This window comes from Strix aluco, chromosome 13 (genome assembly GCF_031877795.1).
Source record: "Strix aluco isolate bStrAlu1 chromosome 13, bStrAlu1.hap1, whole genome shotgun sequence".
In the NCBI taxonomy this organism is placed as follows: Eukaryota; Metazoa; Chordata; class Aves; order Strigiformes; family Strigidae; genus Strix; species Strix aluco.
In genome coordinates, this window is record NC_133943.1 from 17,696,765 (window position 1) to 17,722,556 (window position 25,792).

The window sequence follows — 25,792 nt, forward strand, 5'->3', positions numbered from 1 at the left end:
CAGTTCAGAGAGAGGGAAAAGGTGCTTTTTGACCTTACAAGTAAAGGCTGATGGCTCCAAATGAAGAAGTGTCCTAAATATAAAGTAAAATTGAGGAAATGATGCAGCATGATGCCACTGATTTCTAATTAGGATCTAGATAGACCTAATAAATAGCAATTAAATAAGGTATTGCATACTGTAGGAATGTTCATATTTTATCTAGGTGAAAGTGATTCTACTTATTCTGAAATCCTCCATTTCAAATTAGTGGTGTTCTATGAAAACCCATAGTACAGACACTGTAAGCTCATTTCCTCAGGTTATGTTTCTTAGTTTGTACTAAGAAACAGGCATCTGGCGGTAGTGAGATGTGCGTTATTCAACTGGAATGTATTCAAGCATTTAATCATTGGGAATATGTGATATAACTATACAAACATATTCTTTTGATGCTGTACTGAAGTGTGTTTGATCTCTGGATATCTACCTAGTGTTTTGATTTTTCTTTCTTTATTAGTTTGAAAATGAAATAATTTTGAAGTTGGACCATGAGGTGGAAGGAGGACGAGGGGATGAACACTACATGCAGCTGTTTGAGTCCATGTAAGTAGTGCATGAGAACAAACGCCTTCAGGATGTGTTTTTATCTTATTGTTCCCTTTTTTCAACCTCACTTAAAAATAAAATAGTGTCTTAGCAGCTTTTTTTATGAAGGGACTGGAAAAAGCATGCTGTTTCAGTAAACCTGGTTTGAACTGTAGTTTTGCTTATTGAAACTATTTTCCTGGTTGCTTTTCAGTATCTTGTGCTCCAGCTAAATTACAAAGAAATTATGCCTAACCTGCATTTCTCTACCCAACTTTCAAGCAAAGATAATCAAATACCCCATTTCTCAGTCTTTCCCCATTTTTCTTTATAACCTTGATTTTATTTCACACTAATAATAAGAAGGTATTTTAAAACATCTTACTTGCTTTTCTTGATGTCTAGACTGGACTCCAAGAGATTATTCTCTGAACTTGCATAAGGTGACTATGGTGGAATGAGAATACTGCAAAGTGCTACAGTTTAATAAAAAATATTTCTAAGTATCCCAAAGCCTGAGGTTGCATCTCTGTCTCTTCTTGGCTGCCTACATTCAGTTTTATTCTCAGACTTAATATCTGTGTCTTCACTTGTGGCAGGTTGCGTGTGTGATGTATTGGACAGTGGTGGAATCCTTGCACCTGCCTCTGAGAATTTGTTCCTGGCTTTGTGCCTTAGACTGTAACAGTGAGAAAGTACATGGCTCATCATACACTTTCTCAAGCATTGATAACCTAATAATTATTAAGTATAAAAATGCTGTAGCACATGGGCTACCTGACAAAATCGACGTAGGCTTTGCAACATTGCGTGTTTATGTTTTTACTTTCTCAAAGCCTGCTACCTTGTATGTGTTGTATTTGTGTGTAGGTGGTAGCAATCTTTGTAAAGTCACATTCCTCACCAGATGAAGCATGAAATTTTTGTGTACAATGCTACAATGGAAAAAAGTCTACTTCCATTGAAAACATAATTTTGTAAAAAATACTCGATTATATAATCAAATAATAATATATAAAAGTTTTTATGTAAATAATATGTAACTTTGTTCTATTAAATAATAAAACTTAAAAGAAACGTCATTTAAATCAAACAAAATTTGAATGTTTGCTGTGTTAGTTTAATTTCTGTCCTATGAGGAAGCAGATAAAATATAGAGAGGAGACTTGAAAAAAGTAAAAGTACTGACACTTTTTATGCAATATAAAGCTATTCTTTGATACACTGGCAAGGACAGATGAAGTTTTAAAAATGTCTCTGTCACTTCCTAACATGCAATGACTACATAAACGGAGAACAATAAACTAATTTTTCAATTTTGAATATTTACTGTTTGGTTTCAAGTCTTAGATTAATTAAGAGGTGATGCAGAGATGTTCTTGGTATGACCAAATCCAGGCCTATAACTTTCTTGTAATTTTCTTAATCACACTGCTGCAAAGCCTAAACTGTGATGCCTGCCTAAACTATCGCTACAGTTCATCATCTCTAATACTGGGGATTCAGCTGACACAGTGGACATTTCTTGCAGTGCTAAACTTTCCTTGCTGCTATTAAGTTTTTTTCCACATATCCGTACAAAATCTTCCTTGCCTCAGATTAAGCCAATTATTTCTTGTTTTACCCACCGGGGACATAAAGAATCATTTATTCTGTTTCTCTTTGCAGCAGCTTTTAAAAAATTTGAAAGTTCCTGTCAAGTTTCCTTCGGTTTTCTCTTTAGGGTAAACAACCCCAATATTTCAGTTTATCATACGGAATATTTTCTGGACATTCCTACAATGTCTACATCTGTTTTGAAATGTTACATTGCCTTAAAGCTGGAGAGAGTATTCAAACAGAGACTTTATCAATGCAAAGACAAAAGCTTCCTTCAGATCTGGTGTATGAGACTCTTTGAAGTTTACTTTTTCTGAGCTGTGTAACACTGTTTGCTTGTCCTGTTTGCAGTTTACTCTTACATTCAAATATTTTTTTAGAAAACCAGTTAGACCCTATCTTTCAGTAGTGCAGTTGAAGCAAAGGCTGGTGACCTGTCTGTGGTAGGACCTTGTTCTCTTCTCTCTGTTGTTTGGGTGGTTGGGTTAAATCTTCCTACCTTCCCACCTTTCAAAGCAGGGATTTCAGGCCTCCATCCCCAACTCACTGTTCCAACTGGACAGAGACCCAGTTAAATTGGACTCCAGGTTTATTCATTTGGTCTTATTGTCATCAGCTAATTTCCAATAACTGTCTGCATTCCTGCACAGTTCCAGTTGCCACCTGAATGCAGATATTTGGCAGTAATCAATGACTGTCTTGTGTGTTGATGCTCACCTCTGCATCCAACACCTGCCCATACTGGTTGGCTGCTGGGAACTGGCCCATGCCCAGTAAAGTAAATAGGTTCAGGAGAAGTTTAAGCACTGCCTTGCATTTGTCCATGGTCCAAAATGTTAGTATGCACCATGCCAGGGTTATGACCTGTGCTAATAAATGCTGTGCTAGACAACACCAAGGAAGAGTTGGGATAATATGGAACAGATGAGAGGCTGTTCTCAATAGGCAGAATAGACAAGGCTACCAAGTTCTGGGAAATGGAGGAGAATCTAACTATTTGAATGCAAGTTGTGCTATGCCAGTTGTCCTCAGGCTCTGAAAATGAATTCTGGCATGTTTTAGTGAGAAATATAAGCACAACAGAAAATAGCATTTGGAAACTTTCCCATTCCCCATCACTGCAGTGGCCCATGTTATGCAGTTGTTTTCTCGAACTTTATTGAAAATATTTTTTATTTCAAAACTTCTAGTTTTTTCAAGCTCTGTTTAAAAATACAAAGGTTTCTTTCTTCCTCCTGGGAAAAAAAAAATTCTAAAGTTTTATGGGCCCTTTTTATTGGGATTATTGTATAAAGCTGAGCAAGACAACTCTTTAAATCTTCCCTCATGAGACAGGTATTCTTGCCTCCTGTTCATTTTGTAGTTCTCCTCTATGTGTGCTCCAGTTCATCTTTCTTTAGTGACTGGAGTTATGTACTGTATCCTGGGTGAGATCTAGCAATAGCTTGTGTTTTATGGCAATGTTTTTCTACTTGTATTGGAAAGAAATGTGATGTCTTGGTGACATGTTCACTTCATAGTCAGGTAATGTTCATAGGTCTGCCTTGTTTGCAGTCATTCCAAGTGAACCAACCTATGGCAAAAAATCATAATAGTCATTTAAATGGTGACTGTACTTTCCTGTTAGCATCTTACCCTGTTTCTGATACTTACATATGTAAAATAACCCCATTTTGCTGTATAGTATTCCAGTCTCCTATAGCATTCTGAGGCTTTCTTACTTTCTTTTCCACAAATATCATTTAACGTGCTCCAGCCTTTTCTGTTGATTGTCAACTCTTCAGACCCTTTAGTATTTAACATTCCTTTTGGATTATGTTTAATGTCATAAAACATCTTTCAATAATTTAATTAAATATTTCAGTTATTGTTTCAGACTAGTCAGAAAACAGCAATTCAAGTATTCTGTTATTATTTTTTAGCCTCTGTCACATCTTGTGCAATATAAATGTTCTTTCAGACACACATGTACACACTCCCCCATCTCAGCAAAATAACTCTTTTGGAGCTGTACAATCAAAGGAATAAACATTGGGTGCCATTTTTACTTTGCTTGAGTTAGAACTCTAAGACTGGGTACTTTGCTGAGGTCCCATTCTAGGCCAAAGATTTGAGGATTGCTTTGCAGTTGAAGCTAATATGAATATATATTTTCTGAAGAAAGTTTAAATAGTTCTGAGCAGTAAAAGATTTTGCAATTAATTGAAACTTAATGGTTTCATTATAAAGTTTAAAAAGTAATAATAAATTATTACATTTATTTGTATATAAATTGAGTGCTGTTAATGAAACGCTAAGAAGTCAGAAATTAAGATCAATGTGTCATTGAAACTGGTCAGCTTAAGCACACAACATAGTTTCAGAGATAATTTTGCAATTGCTAATTTGTTTTTACTATTTTCCTCTGAGCATACATGGTGGGTTTGACATGTTATTAATAGAATATGCCAAATATACATGTAATTGTGCATTGTGGTGGGTTGACCTTGGCTGGACACCAGGTGCCCACCAAGCTGCTCTATCACTCCACCTCCTCAGTAGGGTAGAGGGGAGGAGAAAATAAAATGGAAAAGAACTCGTGGGTCAAGACAAAGCCAGTTTAATAAAGCAAGTGCCACGTGTAGAAGCAAAGAAAACCAAAAGATTTATTCTCTACTTCCCATCAGCAGGCAATGTCCAGCTACTTCCCGGGAAGCAGGGCTTCAGTGCATGTAGCGGTTGCTCCGGAAGACAAATGTCATAATACCAAATGCCCCTCTTCCTCCTCCTCCTTTCTCTTAGCTTTTATTTCTGAGCAGGCATCATATGGTGTGTCATATCCCTTGGTCAGTTTGGGTCAGCTGTCCTGGCTGTGTCCTCTCCCAAGATCTTGCCCACCCCAGCCTACTGGTGTTTGGGGCTGAGAGGGATGTTGGGGAGACAGCCTTGATGCTGTGCCAGTGCTGCTCAGCAGTAGCCAAAACACTGGTGGGTTATCAACGCCTTTGTAGCCACCAATACACAGCACAGCACTAGGAGGACTGCTATGGGGAAGGTTAACTCCATCACAGCCAGACCCAATATGTGCATTTATATATATATATATGTCAATATGTGTATAAAAAAATGTAGTTTGTCAGGGAGAATCCCAATAGAAAACCAGAATGTTAAGTAGAGGAAAGAAGCTCTTAAGCAAAGAAAGAAAATAATCCTTAATGAGGTCCTGGTATTGTTTCATAGTGTTTAAATAGTTAAGCTTTGAAAACAAAGCTGTGATAGTAATGTGAAATATCGACTCCTAAATCACTTCAATGCTTTATAGAAACAGCATATTCTAATATTTTGTTAATGTAAATTGGAATCTGCTGCTGATGGTATGAAACTCACTTTTCTATATTTTTATCAAAAGAGAACTAACTGCTTTTTTTAATCTGCAGAGTTTATTGTTTGTTTTTGCTTATTTCTCAAGGGAAAATTGCTCCGGTGAGGTCTTGTTAGTGAATATATCTTTTGACTTAAAATTGCAATCTATGTTAGTTTGAGCTTTCTACTCACACGTAACTGTACAAAGAGAAGGAAATAGTTGTTGCATTTTATGTTGCCTGATAACAGAGGAAAGGAAGATGTGTTTATTGCAATAGTGTGGCATGCCAGAGACTTGAGCTTGTTATACCACAGATGCAGGTTGCTCCATTCTGAAATTGTGGGTATAACCTTGAATTTGAAGTCATTTTCAGACAGGAAAAGTAAATGTTTCATTTTTTTCTTTTCATTTCTATCTCATCTGTCTTCTAGATATCTAAATTACCAACCCACAGAGAGAATTTCCAGTGCATTCTGAAGTTGCTTAGCCCTAATTCAGTATTTACCTTCAGGTTCAAACAGTTTTTCAGCTGAAGGGCACTCATTTTCACAGTATTGTAAAAACATTTTTTTTGTGTTTGCAGTCTTACAGAGTGTGCGTGTCAGTATCCTGGCATTTTTAACTTGGTTGAAAGTTTTGTCAGCCTAGTTAAAGGCCTGTTGGAGAAACTGCTGGATTACCGAACTGTGATGAATGATGAAAGCAAGGACAATCGCATGAGCTGCACTGTGAACTTACTGGTATGTTCTGTCCTCTAATTCTTGTGTGAGAAAGGGGAAGAGCTTTAGAATCCGTTTAGTAAAGATGAAAGTAAATCTTCCTGGGAACAGGAGTGGTTGTCAATGCTCAGTAGTGATTTAAACTCTGAGGCGAGATTTTTATATCTATTTGCATGGATATGCATAAACCCAAAAGCAACGCCCGCTGTTTTTTGGGTTTGCTTGTAAGTTTTATCCAGTTTGATTCTGTGGATAAATAAGGAAGTCTACTGCTCATATACTTTTACCTTTTGATAAGCTTAACATAACAGGGGGCTTTTGCCAGAGACAGGTTTTGTATAAGGAACTAACCCACTTGGTGCTTTAGCATCTCAACAATTAGTTTTTAAATCTGGGGATAAGACCTGCAAGATGCACTTGCAGTAAAGTGCAAAGAAGATTTGAGTCTCTCATCTGGTTCTAGGCCACCCCATCTTTTTTTCTATTTCTATGTTGTAATGAGGATAGTACATATAGAGATTCTTCCACCAGGAGATTCCTCTAAGCTGCAGAGGAATGTTCATCAACTTTATAAAGGTTGGAAAGAGAACATGGTTAATATGTATTGCACTCACATACTCTGTCCCTCAGTAACTGCTGTGCAATGTGGTATAAATTTCTGCAGCTCCTTCAGGAGGCAATTCTTGTCAATATAGTTTGCACAGCCTTAGCAACTCATATACCTGCAAAAGTGTTCTGGTGACAAAAATGGGCTTATTCCTGGAATTAGCCCCTCTAGAGGTATTGCACAGCAGTGTTACATATCAACTGTGTTACATATCAGCTTCAATAAATAACAGCTTCTTTTCTGGCCATCAGCTGTAGCCAGAGCATGTAGTTTATAATGTTTAATGCATTTGGATAACCATATTTTCCTCTTCTCCAACAGAAAGACTTTCACTAATGATTCGTTAGTGAACCAGGAGAAGTATACATATGTATAACACACACTAATAACTAATTAAAATATTAATTGAAGTAGTAGTGCCAGGTTTAAACTTAAGATAGTCTGTAAATAATGTTTTTCTTATGCTGTCCAACTAGCAAGAAAAGTAAAACTTCAGTGTATATATTTTTATCGTGTTTTATTAAAATACAATAGGCAATAACTTTTAAATGTTTGGTCCCTAGAATTTCTACAAGGACATTAACCGTGAAGAGATGTATATCAGGTATGGCAGTTGTTCTATTGGATCTGTTTTGGAGAGGGTAATAATACTCTTTTATGAATTCTATTGTTATCATTGTACTTGAATTTCTGTTACTTAATGTTAGTTTACCATCCACAGTGACTCAGTTGTAGCCGTGGCCTCATTTATACTCTTACTCTGCTGTTTGCTTTAGCCTTCAGCAATTTGGAATCTATCATATGTGTTCAGCAGCAGCATTTTTTTCCCCAAGAATCAACTTTTAATTGATCAGATCACTCAACATTCATTGTCTATTGTTTAAAACAAAGAAAATGCAGCTAGATTTGAGGTTTGATGGAGGATGCATCATACATTTAGAAAGGCAGAAAAAACATTCAAGTTTTGTAACATTGTGCAGTCTGCCAAGTCTCTTTAAATATGCAACACTACATGCAATGCAGAATTACTAGTAAAGCATTTTTCTGTAAGAGCTATAGCTATACTGGTAAATTCTTTCAGATGAGACATGGCCTCTTACTGTGTCCAAGAGTTTTGCGTATGAGCGCAACAAATCTTGCCGTTCAAAAGCTCACTCTTTCCTGCCTCTCATTCTGCAAAATCTGCAGAACCACCTGCAGGTCAGCCACTGCAGCACAAAGCCCAGAATCTCAGCTGAAATGAGCACTGAAGGTGATTCAAAGCTAAGCCTGGAGCGATGAGCTGCAGTGGCCAGGGAGCAACAAGGCTCCCTCTGCAGACGTTGCTGAGGGGGTCCCACTTTCAGCTGGGTTGACCTCTGGGAATAGTAGTGCCTTGAACTGCTACAGCAAAGTGTCAGGGTTCCTGCGTCAAAACTCCTGTTGTGTGCAAGAGGATGGGATGCACTTGTTCTTTCTGGCTGCTGGAAAACATGTGGCGTGAGTAACAGGTTGGGCAATGGTTGTGCTGGTAGCAGCAACGCTGCCTTAGAGGTCATGGAGAACACTGGCAACATGTAACTTAGAACAACTCTTCTGTCCATACCACCTTCCAAGTTGCACAGGGACTTGCTTTGTCTTTCTGGGCTGGTATTTTCCATTTTCTCCTTTATCTTGTGTTATCTCTTGTGCTTGCATCTATTTACATGGGAAGTGTTTACATGCAATCGAAAATAGCTACAGAGGAAGGCAGCTATCTTTAGTAACAGTATTTAGAAATAACGGGTTTAGAGGTCCGACTTAGACCTTCAGTCTAGTAGTTCTTCCTCTCAGAGGTGGAGCTGACAGCAGTTCACAAAAGGAGGGTAGCTCTTTCTCCTCCTTTTGTGCACAATGTTTCAGCATAAAAGAGAACACAGAGAAGTCTGCACAGACACAGAGCTTTACCCCCTCTCCTTAAGGAGTCCTTAAAGACTCTTTGGGTAGAGACTGCATGACATCTATGAAGTTTCCATTACAGAGTTTATCTAGAACTTTTCTGACACTTCATATTGCAGTCATGTCAAAATCTAGTCTAATTCTTGTTCTCTCCTCTAACAGATACTTGTATAAATTGCGAGATCTTCATTTAGATTGTGAGAATTACACGGAAGCAGCATATACCCTTCTACTCCATACATGGCTCTTGAAGGTTAGACTTTTTAAACTCAGTATATAAATAAGGTTTTGTAATATTCAAATTTATGAATTAGAAAGTGTCTTAATCTCTGATTTACTGCATATTAGTTATTTACTATAGGGGTATTCAATTTTCTAGTTAAGACAAAATTAACATTAGTTGCTGAAATTATATTTTCAATAGGTGATTAAAAGTCACATATTGGTAAAACTAAATATTGTAGCAAAACCAGTTTTACGTTATAGTGAGAACATTGTGTGCAAATTCTGAAGCCGTTTAACTGCTATGTGGTTTTCATTTTGCTAATTTCTTCCTATCCCAAACATAACAGTGGTGAAAATTAAACAATTTTTTCCAGCTATCACAGGGGGACATCTGACTTTTCATTTTAAATAATATGGATCACTCTGCCAAATTATGCTTGCTTTCTTTTGTAGCTGGTAATTATTTTTTGCTACAACTCATGTTTATTCTCAGTGTAACTGATCTTATCAATAGAAATGGTCAGTAAGATGCATTTCCGTTTCAAGGGAAATTCAAAATTTAAATGTTTAGCAAAAATTTGAGATTTCTAGTGGAATTTCTTTTAGTGTAGAATCATATAAATTTGGCTTTTCACAGTGCTGTTTTTCTTAAACTTAGTTTTTACTTTTCTAATCATACAAAAATATGAGGTATATTGTATGTATTGGTATAGACAAAGATAATATTATATGCAAATACTTTAATACAGAAAATCAAAACCAAATCAGTCAAGATGACACCACTGAAGTAAACTGAACAAATTTTCTCATGTACATATTTATCCAAAATTTTTGGGTGGGGTACAGGAAGGAACACAGGTTTTGAAAATGTTATGTCTAGTCCTGGTTATCCCATGAAATACAGCACTTGTTTGAAGAGGTGATGAAAACATTCCCAGTGCCTTTCCCAGCATCTTTGTGGAAGGGTAAAAAAGCGTGCGGAAAAAAACACTTAGAAGAGCCCGGGGAACCAGACCTTGGGGGAAAGGGGATGTGTGTGTGAAATGTTGAACTCCAAAGTAGTATGTCTTTTTATTGTGTTTTTATTCTCAGTGGTCAGATGAACAGTGTGCACCCCAAGTCATGTCAACAGAGTTCCAGTGTTCACAGACCTATCGACACTTGAAAGAGAATTTGTATGAGAAGATCATAGAATACTTTGACAAAGGAAAGGTACATCTGTAGAGCTTTTCCCCCTGCTAAATCTTTTTACTGTGTTACTTTGTATAATAGTATTTAATGAATATTCTCTGTATAAAATGTTTGTGTAGGAAATCCTCTTTGAAATGTGGGTCAAGTAAAAATTGTCCTGAAGGCTTATTCACAGAGTATATCTGTTCTATATGAACATATTCTTTCAGTAGCCACAGTCACAAAGAAAGAGGGCTGATGTTTATCCTGGTCACAAGCATCTCTGTTGGGCACTAATAAGATAATAAAAAATGTTGAATGTACTTTACTAGGAAAAGAAACCAGACTACACAGATTGCATTTCTAAACCATTAGGTCATTATCTACCAAAAACCCAGACAGTTAAAAATGGACATACTTGTTTCAGAGAAATCTGGGAATTGCATCCCAAACTTAAAAAATAGTAGTTTAATGTTCAGCACCTGGGTTTAGTTCAGCTTTTTTTGAAAAAATTCTGTTAATAAAATTGCTTGTCAATACAATGACAGTAGTGCTGAGATTTTTGGAAATAAAGGACTAGAAATCAGGGGAAAATTCTGCAGTGCTGGATAATAAATCTTATGACTCAATAAGGCCTTTAAGTCATTGTCTTGTTCAGCTGTAGCCAAAGGTATGAGGGAGGCAGGCAATTCATTACTGCTTCTTCAAAAATAAAGGCATAACTCCCTCACAAAAGTCCCTCCTATATTTCAGAAGGTAGAATGTTTTTGGTGCTTCCGCACTGTGCAGGAAAATGCAGTGCTATTTATAACTTCTCAGGGCTTTTTTATTGGCATCTGAAATAACTACAACATAGCAGTCCCTACCCATTGTATCCAGATAATCAAATCATCATGATTTCTGATCTATCCAGCATTCAGGTTCTCCTCAGATACAGCAGAGGAGGTTTACAGGCAGCTGAAGGCAGCTATGAGGTTCAGAACTACCTAGCCTAGGAGTACTTGGCACCACATAAAAATGGCCATAATGAGTGTGACCATCAGTGTCCTTACATCGGTAGAGAATCATGCTCAGAAAACCCCTTTGTCTCCTTTATTCTGAATAGATAAGAAGACTGACAGAATTTGAGAAATATTCTCAAGAGAGGAAGTTCCAGTCTGCACTTTTGTGCCTATAGCAGATGAGAAAATCTGTCCTGTTCTTTCCAATGCAGCTCTGTAATTCCTCACAGTAATTTTCAGAGATTGCTGTTAAATTATGTGGAAAGATATAAGCTGCTACTCTGGGCAAGTGGCAATTTAAGTCTAAACCTTGTAATTGTTTAGCTGACTAGGAGAGCTGTCATATGCAAGCCTAGCTATGACAATGTACGCTTCAGAATTTCTTGTAAAAGAATGTGTGTTTAGTCTAGAGAGGCAGCTGTCAGTCCCCTCATACACTGCTCCTGCGCTTGGGGTATACTCTGGATGTTACGCACCTTAGTGATTCATTCTTTTTTAACATATCTGAAAGTTTAGGTGATTTTTTTATTATCTTATTGTAAGAATAAAGTAGGCTTACTTATTCCTTCCTATAATGAACCATAAAACACCTCTATTTTTTACATTAATCTGCTTTTCTAAAGTCTGTGATTGCCTTGGGTCTTCCATTATAACTGTGCAGTTAATGAATGACTGCAGTTTAAAGATGGCATAATCAATAAAACTGCAGTTAAACAGTGATGCATTAAAAACTTATTTGTTGGTACTGGATTTACTTTTTGAATATGTGGTTACATTGCAGATGTGGGAAGAAGCCATATCTTTATGCAAAGAACTTGCAGAGCAGTATGAAAAGGAAGTTTTTGACTATGAACTTCTAAGTCAAAACCTGGTAAGATTATATACAGATCTTCAAATTATTTCAGTCACAGAAATTAGTACTTTTAAGCTATCAGATGATAGAGGTCCTTATAAGCTTATTGTCTACAATTGATTTTTAATTCTTTTGTCGAGTTGCTATGTTGTGTTGTAACATTCCAGTGGTAGAGATTTATAAAGAACTGTTTAGTAAAGTTGCACAGACATCTGCTTATTGAGATATTTTGAAACTTCTGTAGATGAGATAAACGTGTTCTGATTTAGCACAATTTAAAGGCCGTAAAAGAAATATAACAAGTTTTTAAGGACTTTGTGCTGCTTTAGGGTAGAAAAAGCATCTGGATGCATTTTTCCCTGAAATTTTTCTTTAAATTTTAGGGACTCACATCTTGACAAGCCTAAAGAATTCTGTCCTAATTGGGACTGGGCAAGTAATACATCAGGAGGAGTTAAAACTAGGTCCAAAGACTAGAAGGAAGATTTTAAAGGAAGATTAAATATTCAATTATCTGTTTTCATTAAAATTGAATTAATCTCAAAAGAACCTCCTCCCCCACATACCTACTTTTTTCCAACCCACAAGATTCCACACATGTATGATCTTTAACAAATATTTAAGGCTCATTCAATATATCCCTGAATCTTCCACAAAGAAACCAGGGGATTCAAAACATGATGTTCTTGAACACTATTGTGTACAAAGAGATCTTTTCCTCCCAATCAATTCTGCTTTTATCATAAACTAAAAGGTAAAGACAGTATTTTTGCCAGTTCCATTTAAGTTGCAGTGTTGCATATCTCATAGCTTTAACATGGGAAATAAAAATAGTAAACCTAAATGTCACTTAGTATTTTATGTAAGACATTGTTATAAACCCTTTATGTTCTCTGTCTTTAGTATGATGCTAGTGCAAAAGCTTGAGTGGATCCATACCTCAGAAAACATTTGAGGCAGGGAGTTTTTCCACATGTATTATTTCAGTAATGTTATCAGTTAAGTGTTTGAAGCGTAAAGTGCCAAGTATGGCTTTGGTGTTTGCTTTTTTTTTCACACTAGTAAATTAAGGGTCAGCCTGATTCTGAGGTCAAATAATTGAAATTGAATCTGTACATGTTTAGCTATGTTTTATATTTGCATATAAATGTAAAGAATATTTAATGTACCACAGCAGTGTCATGTGCATGCTGATTATTGCTATGTTACCAACTGATAATTGATAGTTCTTGCATATCCAGTGATAAGTGTAGTACATAGTGTAGTACTACAGTAGAGGGTCAAAGATAAATGGAAAAAAAAAACAACAAACAGAAGTAATTGCAGTTGGTTTTGCTTTCAGATTCAACAAGCAAAGTTCTATGAAAACATCATGAAAATTCTGAGACCTAAACCAGACTATTTTGCTGTTGGGTATTATGGCCAAGGATTCCCCACATTTCTAAGGGTAAACCTGTTTAAATTCTTACTTTTTTCATCTATTTTCATATGCTTCTAAAAATATGAGCGTACTCTATTAATGCAGGTGAGTTGGTGGGGATATTTGCCATGGATTTAGTTTTGCTTGGATACAGGACTGTGGTCAGAATCTGAATCATTACTTGCAAGAATATGTATGAAATGTTTTCAGATCCATTTAAGTTGATTCCCTTGGTTTGATTGTGGAGACTAAAAGATGTGAAGGTGTGATATATGGGAGCCAAATGCAGCAATATGATGTAATTTGGTATGGGCAGCTCTTACGGTACATATTTCTCAGATGAGTCCCCACACAGATTATTGATAGCCATTAGACTGTCATTAACTAACTTGTGTTTAGATTAAAGCCAAAATTCTGTTTCACACGAGCTTGGTATTTTTAGTGGACCACTGATGAGAGTTTCAGATTTATATTGCCTCTCAGCTACAATTGAAATACATCATGAATCTAAACAGCATATTTTTCAGACCAATGCACTCTATAGCCCAATATTTTGTTTTCATCAGTGGGAAATAGTAGATAGGTAGGGTAGGGAAGAGTATTATATAGAGCAGGTGTGTAGTGATATTGACCTGGTATATATTCCCTACTTACATGATAAATCGCTTCCTGAGTTGGAGGTGACACTTTTGTTTTCTAGCCCTTCATGGATTTGTGCAACTGGTTTCTGAACTGATGCACTCCAGAACATACTGGGGCCTCACAGTACACAGCTCCATGTGTTGGAGATTTACTGTTGCCTTTCTGTTGCCATCTGATAATTTCTCTACACTAGTTCTTACAGAGAGACTGAACAGTTCTTTCATCAGCTTCCTCATGCCATTCATGGCATATTGGTCTCTTATAGTCTTGGTTTGTTTAAACATTGCTTCCACAGCAGCCATTCCATATGTTTTAACATCCTGGTTCTCTTGCTGTCCATGTTCTAGTTCATGAAATGGTAGGACAAGAAGTGTACGTAGTATCTGAAATGTGGATACACTATGAATTTGTTCAGTGTGATACTCATATTTCTTCTTTTGTTTTCCTCTTAAAGATTGAAGTTCAGATTGATTTTTTGATCTCTAATATGCATTAAGCTGATATGTTCATACCAACTGTCTTGTATTATTCTGAGTTTTTTCCTGAATGGTAACAGCAAGTTGATATCTTAGGACACTTATGGTAAACTTGAACTGTTTTCATTAAACAGATCTCTATACACTGAATCTGCTCTCAGTTTTCCTTACTTTCTCCATTTTTTATTACCATGTGAGAATTCAAGAATCCAAAGGGTCTGTTTTATCAAGAAACCTGCCAAACTTAGGAAGTCATGCACATGTGGCTTTTACTTCAGTTTTTTGAAAGATCATTGCTTTCTTTTAACCACAGTAGTGCACCTCTTCAGAGCAGAAAACTAACCTGAATGTTTGATGTTTTCTTGTTGAAAAAAATATTTTTTTTTACATACTACAATGAATATGGTAGCTTTTCTTACTTGAAAAGCAATGAAAGACCTCTCTTTCTGAGTTTTAAAGGCCAAATTTGTCTTGAAAGCATTGGAAAAAGTAGTGAAAAGATATGCTAACATTACAGTAAAGGAAGGTTGCACCTTTTGTTTCTTGTATTATAGAAGTATCTGTTAAATGAAGCACATTTGGGATTAGACTGTATTGTAAATGAGGACATTTCATAATGCCAAGGAGAAGGAGCCGGCAGAGGAAACATATATGTTGGTGTTAGAAAGCTGTGAAATCTGAACCCAGAATGTATTTGAAAGCAAATCCTTTTACTTGACAGATGAGAAGAGGAGGAATTTCAGTACTTTTCTTACCTCCCATTCTGATTTTATTCTGTTTTACAGGAGCATCATCAGTGATGATGCCAGTTTATTTTCATTCTAACAGCATAAAGTATCATCTCTGGAGAGTCAATTAATGTTCAGAAAACAGTAACACTCATTCCAAAATTTGTACTGATAAGCATGCATCTCTAACTTCTGCCTCAGCATCATACAGCCCTAGAAATCAGCTGTTTATTCCTTGCAGAACAAAATATTCATCTATCGTGGGAAGGAGTATGAGAGGAGAGAGGATTTCCAGGCCCAGCTGACGAGTCAGTTCCCCAGTGCAGAGAAGATGAACACCACCTCAGCACCTGGAGAGGAGGTGAAAAACTCGCCTGGTCAATGTATCCTTGAACACGTGGGAGAGTACAGAGTGAACACGGGTTGGGGAAGCCTTGTTGTTAGCAAGGCTTTGTGTGTGAAACAATAATTTCCTAAAAAGGATGCAATTTTATTAATGTGGCAGCTCAGTTTGCAGTTTTACATATATTCTGCATGTGTTTTATGGATTGTTCTGAAGATGTTTGCTCCTGTTTTTCTTACAGTTTTAAGGAGTTTGTCTCTTTCAGTCATCATAGAATCATTTAGGTTGGAAAAGACCCTTAAGATTGAGTCCAACCGTAAACCAAGTCCTCCACTAAGCCATGTCCCTAAGTGCCACATCTACGCATCTTTTAAATACCTCCAGGGGTGGTGACTCAACCACTTCCCTGGGCAGCCTGTTCCAGTGCTTGATAACCTTTTCAGTGAAGAAAATTCATTCAAGTTCATACATGGTTTACTTTTATTTTCTTCAAATGGCAAAACCAGTGATGAACACTTGAATTGGCCAAGTTTAAAGCAGCAAGTTGTCTATTACCTCACATTTCTAGCTGTTGTATCTTGATATTATATTCATGTCTTCCTTGAACTTTGTTCAGAGTGGTACTGCATTTGAGTATCACCTGTATTTCTTGGCAACATAAATATGCCTTATCACTCTCAGAACAGAAATTTTCCTAGGAAAATTAACTCATAAACATCATTAACCACCTTTTTGAATTCTCTAAATTATTCTTGTTTAGAAGTACTCTAGCAGTAGCTGGCACGCATTATCATTTTTTTTCATGTTAAGATTTAAATCATTACTGGAGGAGCAGATATGAGATCACCTCATTGTATCAGACTTCTTTTCACATGTTTTTCTTTATTAATTTTCAATGTAATATTGTAACAGTTCACATGCTCTCTTGAGTCTATTCTGATGAAACCTGCTGGAGGAAAAAAGGAATACTGCTTTCTTTTCACACTGTTGGGACTGAATCAGAGAGTATTACAGGCTTGTCTAAACTAGTACGTTAAGCTTGAGAGCCAAGCTCTCATAAGTCTGTTTTGTGTCTTAACTAATTTTTTTTTTTGAGATCATATGCTTCAGTCCTTTCTTAAAGTAGAATTTGCTCAAGTCTACTTGCAACTAACCGGAGATGCACTACTTATGCACTTAAGAAAAAGCTACAGAAACTAACCAGAGGGCATGAGTTTCAAATATACTGAAATATTTAAGAATATGATATATTTACTTATAAATAAAGTATTCAGATTAAAAAGTAACACTTCCATAGAAAAAGGAAATCTGAGGCAAAAGGGCTGCTCAATTACAGATTTCAGAGATGAAATGCTAAATGTCATGACATTATGCATGCCTAAAGCTGAATAGGGGAACTTAACATTAGATGTTGTTGATGTTATTTTTGTAAGTTGGCTTGGCTTTAAAATTCCGTGAATGATTCAGTGTGAAATTCAGCTACAGATACTCAAGCTTAGCAAATAATAAAAATGTGCAGTTCAAACTTAATATATATTCACTGATTACTACTGGCATATTTTTCCTTTTTGGGCCCAGGAAAGTACACAAATGAAACCCTGAACTCTGCAGGCCTTTTTATCAGGAAATGTCTTTTTTTATTATTGTTTTTTTTTTTTTTTCCCCAAAGCCTACAGTATTTCATACTGATAGTTAATAACATGTCCTTAACTTTCATGATTTCAGATATCCAGTGTTTTACAGTTCAGCCAGTCCTGGAGGAGCAACCTAGATTCAAAAATAAGGCAGTACCTGATCAAATTATAAAGTAAGTGAATTTCTGTAATAGATAATATAATGAAAATCAGTCCATGTTCCTAAATTGACAACCATTATTTTGTGAACTCAGTCATTTGCCAATAAATCTTAGAGCTTTTATTTTCTTAGTTTACTGACTTATATATTCCATAGGAATTTCATGAAAGAACATCTACCCACTTACCACTTAAGGAATAGCATATGGTTACAGGGTGGGGAGGTGAAATCCATACTTTGGGTCCAAGTTACTGAGTTTTCAACACAGCTTCTTAGATGAGTGATGGACAGAGGGTCTTAGAGGTGGCTGGCACAATGAGAATCATTGAGTTGAAGGTTCTTGTACAACAGAATCTTGTTATGACTTATCGTGCCAAGTGCAAAACACATGGTGGCAAAATGGTTTTCATTGGTACACGCTCAAGATTTTGTAAAGGAGTAAAGGAAATTAATTGTCCAAAGTGTTTTGAGAACAGACAGGCTAACATTTCCAAACTCCTAACCCAATGTAGAACAGGTTGAACTTACTACTTCTAATTAATTAAGTGTTCTGACTTACATGTGTGAGAAGTGACGCTCCATTCTAATAGCTGATGCCAAAACTGCATGTACTGGAATATTGGTTGACTTCAGGCTTGTGAGATTTTTGGCTCCAAATCCATCAATATATAAAGGGGGATTATAAGAAAGTTGGAGGGAGACTTTTTACCAAGGTCTGTAGTGACAGGATGGGGAGCAATGGTTTTAAACTGAAAGAGGGTAGATTTAGATTGAATACAAGGAAGAAATATTTTCCTGTGAGGGTGGTGAGGCCCTGGCACAGGTTGCCCAGAGAAGATGTGGCTGCCCCCTCCCTGGAAGGGTTCAAGGCCAGGTTGGACGGGGCTTTGAGCAACCTGGAGTAGTGGAAGGTGTCCCTGCCCATGGCAGGGGGCTGGAACTAGATGATCTTTAAGGTCCCTTCCAACCCAAACCATTCTGTGATTTACGTGGCTGCAAACATGATCGGTAAAAGCTGTTGCTTATCACTAACACTGAATGGAAAATTTCAAGATAGTATTTATTAGCTTGTAACTCAAGGACAGCAAAAAGTACAAGCACCATCAGTTAAGGCAGGCCGTATTTCTCCCTATTCTTGTCATTGCTTTGTGAAAGCACAAGGTATGACTGTATTTCCTTAACTGAGGCTGGTTAAAACAGGCATCTTAAGCTAAAATTTCTCCAGATAAACTGAGGCACCCGCATTTTTAATGCAAGAGAGGCGTTGCAGTGTCTGCACACTGAAATGAACAAAAACCTCAGACTAAACCCTTTAACACTTGTATTATGAGTTTGCAAAAAGAGACTGAATATAGAAGGCTTCTTTTTATCAGCTGAGATGAGTTCATTTCCAAATGTTCCACAGCTAGATTCAAACTCGATGTCACCTTTATCTGCAGCCTCTTCTATAGAATCTTTACTGAAATTGCAATTGATTCAGAGTGGGAAAATAAGAACCACCTCCCCATATATACCAAAATAAATAAAGCAGATAGAAACACAGATCTTGTACCAAAAGATTAAAAAAAAAAAAAAAAATAAAAATAATGAACTGTGGTCCCAGTTTCAACATGAATTCATTTTAAAATCAGTAACTGAAAGACAGCTTATAAATCTGGTCCTGGACTAGATTTCAGTGTAGTGCCAGCCACATTTTGAACTTGTAGTAGTTTTATTTAGCAAAGTGCTCCACATGAAGTACAATCTCTTGTCATATGGGAGATTTAGTAATTGTTTGTCTCAGCTGCAGAATTCAACCAAACTTTTAAATTCATTTGGTCTTAGAGATTTATTTTTATGGGTATACTTTATTGGGCATTAATTGATAGTTGCAGTAGTTGACAGTGCATTTATTCTGTCAAAGAGCTTCAAAATATCTGTCCTTTCAGATGGAACTGTATAAAGTGATCTGACTCGATATGGCAGTATTTTCCACTTTCTTTTCTTTATTGATGAAGATAGTCTTAGTAGTTTGTATCAGAAATCATCAGTTCCTATGAACTAACATACCAGAAGTTTGCTTAGCTCAGCTGTTTGGGGTGTCCCCATTTATTCGTGTCTCTAGGCTTCCAAAACATGGCTTGGTTTTACTGTAAGATATTTCTGAGATTTTTTTTTTTTTTTCTCTGCAAAAATAGCTTCTACTTAACATGGGTTTAAATTTAATTCATCTTTAAAACAAAATCTGTGCTGTGGACAGCAAAATACTTAGCCAAAATTGTGCAATCTCTGTTCTTTCTAATTAGCCAGTGCTAAAACCCAAGTGGTTATGAGTTTAGTGGAAATATATGCTCACAGTGATTGAGAATGATTCATTAGCTAAATAGAATAGACCATAACATGTATTTGCAATAGATTTCTTTACATTGATGCCTCCCTCTACAAATGTTTGTATACATTTTCTGATCTATCACAAGAAATTAATGCCTTAAAATGTTTAGTTTATTGAATAACTATGATTCTGCATGGTGAGCAGAATTGTTAGACATGATTAAACTTACTTGACATGCACTGTGGATGAAAAAACATGTATTTCAGTCAGTTATTTTTAACAAAAGGAGTAACAAAATATACTCCTTTTGTATGCCATTGTAAAGCAGGCAAGCAGTGTGCATGCCACAGAAAGAATACAGGAAAGTAAAAATCTTTTCTAGATCTTTTTCTGTAGGTTTTAACATTAATTTGGAAGTTGTGGAATGTTTATACGTGGAAATTACACCCAGTCACAAGCTGAAGCTTAATACTTGAAAAATACTGTGTGTTGACCCTGATTTATAGAAAAAGTAGTTGTCTCCTGAGTTTTTAGTAAAGTGCTTTTTTCCTGAGCAGTAAATTTGCTTTTAATTAAAAACTCAACTGACTCAAAATGAAATATTTCACTATGATAACAAGATCCATAAATTTCTGAATTCTGTATTTTACAATAGTCTTTTTTAAATCTTTCAGTTTTTATAAGTCCAACAATGTGCACCGGTTCAACTATTCAAGACCAGTCAGAAAAGGATCTGTTGACCCTGAAAATGAATTTGCTGTAAGTAAATGATAGACAGGGTGATGGATGCAGTTCTGGTAGCTGTGACTGACTTGTGATCTAGATCCTTTCTTAGTCTTAGATTACTCATTACAGACACCCTAACTTTAGGATCTGGTTCAAAAAAATAAACACAAGATTCCTCTATTTCAGCACTACTCCTGTGTACTTAGTGATACCTCACTGTTTCAATTGCAGGTAAACGTTATGTACTTAAGTATGTTCAACACATTTGTGTTAAGCAGTAACATTTTCTGGTACAGATTTTCATCATAAAACAAGATGACAGGTAAATAAATATCAAATGGTTTGCCTGTTGTAGTTTACAACACTTTTGTCAACTGCCAGCTCGGCAATGAGAGGTGTGTGTTGTCTGCTTTCATCAGTCCTAGAGTACTACCTATGTAATTTTTATTCCCATACATAATGGTGTAATGCTGAGAAATAGTCTTTGTTGTTCAAATATTCTAGGAAATCTGCAACACCATAAATTATTTTTCAGTGCCATGTGTAAAAAATGTCGTAAGTTCCTATATTTTAATTTTACAGATATATTTTATAGTTTGTCGTGAAAACTGTACCATCTAATCTTTACGGCTAAAGGTGTGCTCTTGGGACGCTTAGAGCATCCCAAGATGGGATGGGAAAAGCCATTTATTTCAAAAGTGTACAATTTCCTTTATGCGTGTGCTGATCAGTAGTGTCAACAGTTTCATGTAAGGAGCTTCTTACCTGCTGTTAAATGCTTCAGATGCAAACTCTATCCTGACATCCCAGCTTTGCACTGTATTACCAAGACTCGTTGATGTACATTGGCTTTCTTTGCAAACTGGAGAGTTTTGAAATCATTTGTGAATATACCTTGAAATGGTTTTACAAAAATTAAATCGTTAATGTTTTCACTGCTGATGACAATATAAAATAGGCATACTTACTTCAGATAGGTGGCAATTGGGATAGGTGCAACATGTCTTCATTGCATTCATTATGATGTTTCTCAGTACTGACAGTTTAATTGAGCTGATATTGGTGAAATAAGGAGCAGTAGGGTAAATGAACTAGTGGCACTTTAAAATACCAGCAGCTAGTCTTGTTCAGAAGAGGAAGAAGAAAAGGGGGGAAAAAAAGTAAGAATGCTGGCAAGTTATTATAGGGCTATTACAGAAAAGACTCTGTCAGGTAGTGTAGTGATAGGACGAGTGGTAACAGTTTTAAACTGAAAGAGGGTAGATTTAGATTAGATAGAAGGAAGAAATTCTTTGCTGTGAGGGTGGTGAGGCCCTGGCACAGGTTGCCCAGAGAAGCTGTGGCTGCCCCCTCCCTGGAAGGGTTCAAGGCCAGGTTGGATGGGGCTGTGAGCAACCTGGGCTAGTGGAAGGTGTCCCTGCCCATGGCAGGGGGTTGGAACTAGGTGATCTTTAAGGGCCCTTCCAACCCAAACCATCCTACGATTCTTTGAAGGATGTTTTGAAAGTGGAGGGAGGAAGCATAATCTAGGTAGAGATGACAGTAGTCACCCAGTTTAGTCACAGTCATTCAATCTGTAATGGCAAAAATAGGAATAGATACTAAAAGATTCAAGGGTAATTTTCTTTTTCCTGTGCTTTGTGTGGGCTTAGTGCCTGAAGACCTAATCGGAAATCAGAAAAATGATTTGTGCAAATTGCTGTGCTAGATTCATTTTGCAGTGTCCTTTTATGCAAAAATGTGCATATGTTTTCCATCTACATTCTTTTCACTCTGACATTTCAGAAGGCAGAAAAGATTAAAGTTTAAGTCCTGAAGTATCATTTTCTCTCTGCTATTTTTTTGACTAGTCAATGTGGATTGAGAGAACATCATTTGTTACAGCATACAAGCTTCCTGGAATTTTACGATGGTTTGAGGTTGTCTCCATGTCACAGGTGTGTATTAACATGCTAAGAACCCGTAAAACATGTATCTATATGAATCCTCATGTACAAAACTGTTATTATTATGATTTATCTTTCTACTACTGGGATCAATGTATCTACATCTTATAGTTTCAGGACCAAGTCCTAAGAGAATTGAACAAATCTCTCTGTGTTTGCTGACTTGTAAGAATATTGTTCACATACGTGAAGTTTTATAAAACCCCAAATACCTTTTTGTCTCTTTATAAAGTTTAGAAATCTTTTGTTTCTTTATAGACTACAATTAGTCCTTTAGAAAATGCCATTGAGACTATGTCCACAACGAATGAAAAAATTTTGATGATGATTAACCAATACCAGAGTGATGAGAACCTTCCTATTAATCCACTTTCTATGCTTCTGAATGGAATTGTTGATCCTGCTGTTATGGGTGGCTTTGCTAAATATGAGAAGGTGAGAGCTTTTAAGTCAATGCAAAGAACATATTCACTTACAGTATTTCGTAATCATCCTACATACTTTATTGAAAGTGGCAGTGGAATGTGGGCTGGGAATATGAAAGCAGTAACTACACTGATGAAGAGAACCTCATATCCTGGTCACATCTGTCTTTGAAAGCAGAAACTAGCGAACTAGAGTAACTGAAGCTCAATATTAATTGCAGCTATGAGTGTTTTCATGTATCTGTGAGACAAGATAACCCTTTTGTAATGAAATAGGCTCTCACATCAAAGGATTTGGTCTGGAGTAAATGAATTAAGTTTATCCTATGGTAGGTCTGGAGCATTTAGATGTGGGTTATTGATTCAACCATCATCAGATTTTCTCAGTAGCTGCACCCATTCTACATAGCAAGTTTTCTTGTTAAAAAATGGGAATACAAATGAAAACTGGTCTGGCAATACATGGAAAATGGAATGTCTTGAGGAACTGAACTGTAGAAAATTTGCCCCTAAGGCTACTTTGTGAAGGCAGGGCAGGAGAGAAAGCAGGAATGTTAAAAACTCATAGAAATTTGAAATCTAAATTATTAATTATTAAAGTTTTGGATGAACATGAATGTGGGGTTACCCCACAGCTGTAGAGCTCTATTATTTCTGCCTGCCATTTCCTGATGAAAAGCATGTGCCATGCTCAGTAGGCTCAGCATGTCAGATGGACTTGAATACTGCTCAAAAGATGCCGAATATGTACACACATAAATTATATGCAGTAAGCATGACATATTCTGGAGGAGTATGACTCATGCTATGTTAGTCCTAAAGTATCATATGTTTAAATATTTGGCAGTTATGGAGAATAGCTACATTCTTCTTTTGTACCTGGCAGATAAAATCTTTGGGCAGCAAAAGGCAGTGTGTATGCAATATCTGGCTCTGTTTAGCTATGAAAGAGTTAATTTTCTGTATTGTATAACACTGGCTAATGTCAGTAAGTAGGGTACTTGAATACAATGATCATTTATCAATGTAAATAATAATACTTCAAATCTGTGCCTTTTTAGTTTCAGTGCAAGCTTAATAAAACAAACAGTAATTGGGTTTCGTAGTAAGGGTCTCAAACTCAGAAGTGTTGGATAAAAACTGAATACCTTTTAACTAAAAAAGCACCTCAGTTCTCAACTGATATAAGGAATTATCACTAGCAGCATCTGGTTAAGGAGCATGCATATGTCTCTCTTATTTGATGACCTATATTGTGGTCACCAGCTGCAGTAATCACTGATTGCTTTACCCGTTGAAATCATGGACTGAATTATTTTTTTTTGTCTAAGGCTTTCTTTACAGAAGAATATATCAGAGACCATCCAGAGGATCAAGAAAAGCTGAATAGACTCAAAGATCTAATTGCTTGGCAGGTAATTGCTTACTGACAGCAGTCATCTGAGCCTTCATCAGAGATTCCTTTTTTTTCTGTTCCATTCTAGTAGGAGAACATAGCATTTAGGTGATTGTGTCATTTTTACTGGGTTTTTTGAGGGTGCGATTTGGTTGTTTGGGTTTTTTTTTACTGTTTCCCCAGAGCAGGGAAGGGTAGAAGAATGAGAAGTTTCTTGTTACAAACTTCCTGCCTAGTTCTGTGGTGAATTCATAGCACTTTTTTGAAAAGGGCTACATAGTAAAATATTCTCTTTTAGTCTAAATATTGTTTCAGAGTCTGTATAGTTGTAAAAGGGCTATCTATTTATTATCCTATTCAGGTATTAATAGTTTCCCTTAAGTAGGAAAAAGAACTTCAGCTCCTTCATTTTTAATGTTCCTAACAGGAAGCATGTATTCTATTACTAACCCACTAATATCACTGACAAAACAGCATAGCGATAATGCCTTACCCTCTGATGTGGCATGTGATTGATAAAACATTCTTGGGCATCTCAGTGATCCTGTCCTTCAGGGTTTTTAAAATCGGTGCCTAAACTGGAGAAATTGCTTAATTACAAAAGTCACATTGTATTTCCTGAGGAGTGTCATCATTACAGTGTTCTTTAAGAGTTAGGTGAAATGTTACCAGAATCAGGGGGATTACCCATTTATCTCCTTATGTCCTAGGGAAAGCAATAGACCAGAAAAGTACTTTGTAGAACACATCATTTGGAATGGCTTATCAAAACCCATATATAGTGGACTACATTTATGGCTAAAACTCAGGTTGTATTCCTGGAGACAAAACTGAGAGCATGACAAAAGTCACAAGGACTTCATGAATTCCTGGGAAAACAAGCGCTTGCAAATGTCAGAAATTCTCCTGGGAAATAACTCTTTCCTAGAGGTGTGTGTTTGTCCTTGTTGTTTGTCAGTTGGGGTTTTTTTGCCTTAGAAGCCTTAATGGAATGCTACTTGCTCACAGAAGTTATTTTCATGCTCAGTGACCCTTCAAGATTGCTGCTACATGTCATTTGTGTGACAAATAACATGGAAGAGCATTAGTATAGATTTTTAAGCTAAATCTCCAGGGGAGAACTGAATATTCTGCCCATACTAGCAGCACTGAGGTTATTTGTTTTTTTTATTTTTAGTGTACATATGATAAGCCAACCAACCTGCAGAACCTTTTTGCCTCAAAGAGTAAAATGCACCTACAGGAGGTGGTAGCATAAAAAAAATCTTGTCATTGACCTAAGCATTTGTTATGATAATGGGTGGAAGAAAAACATGACCTCAGAAATTATCAATTCTATTTGCATTATCTAGTCCTCTGAAATGTAGATGATTTAAGTGAGAAAGAACTGTTTAGTGTGCAAATGAATTGGCATAGTAATTGCTATATCAAGGCATAATATAGTGATGTCCCTTTCAAGAGGGGCGTTATGAAATAGTGTGAGTTAATCTGGAATTTTATTATCGGAAGTGAATGGCTCAAGATATTTCTCATCATGTTCCATGTCTCATTCTTTGTACTCACTCACTGAAAAATTCTTCCTCA

The 25,792-nt window shown here is 36.4% G+C and overlaps 1 protein-coding gene across 2 annotated transcripts in view; it reads left to right on the top strand.

Moving 5' to 3' along the window:
- DOCK2 (dedicator of cytokinesis 2) overlaps nt 1–25,792 on the top strand; it is a 206,740-nt gene that overhangs the window by 169,153 nt on the left and 11,795 nt on the right. For both annotated transcript variants that reach the window (XM_074838147.1, XM_074838148.1), the window contains 13 exons: nt 500–585; nt 6,093–6,249; nt 7,399–7,439; nt 8,915–9,005; nt 10,070–10,189; nt 11,930–12,019; nt 13,344–13,448; nt 15,509–15,650; nt 17,336–17,417; nt 20,390–20,474; nt 22,292–22,378; nt 22,646–22,822; nt 24,144–24,227. In XM_074838147.1, coding sequence (XP_074694248.1) covers nt 500–585; nt 6,093–6,249; nt 7,399–7,439; nt 8,915–9,005; nt 10,070–10,189; nt 11,930–12,019; nt 13,344–13,448; nt 15,509–15,650; nt 17,336–17,417; nt 20,390–20,474; nt 22,292–22,378; nt 22,646–22,822; nt 24,144–24,227 — 1,347 coding nt within the window. The remainder of the gene's footprint in view (nt 1–499; nt 586–6,092; nt 6,250–7,398; nt 7,440–8,914; nt 9,006–10,069; nt 10,190–11,929; nt 12,020–13,343; nt 13,449–15,508; nt 15,651–17,335; nt 17,418–20,389; nt 20,475–22,291; nt 22,379–22,645; nt 22,823–24,143; nt 24,228–25,792) is intronic.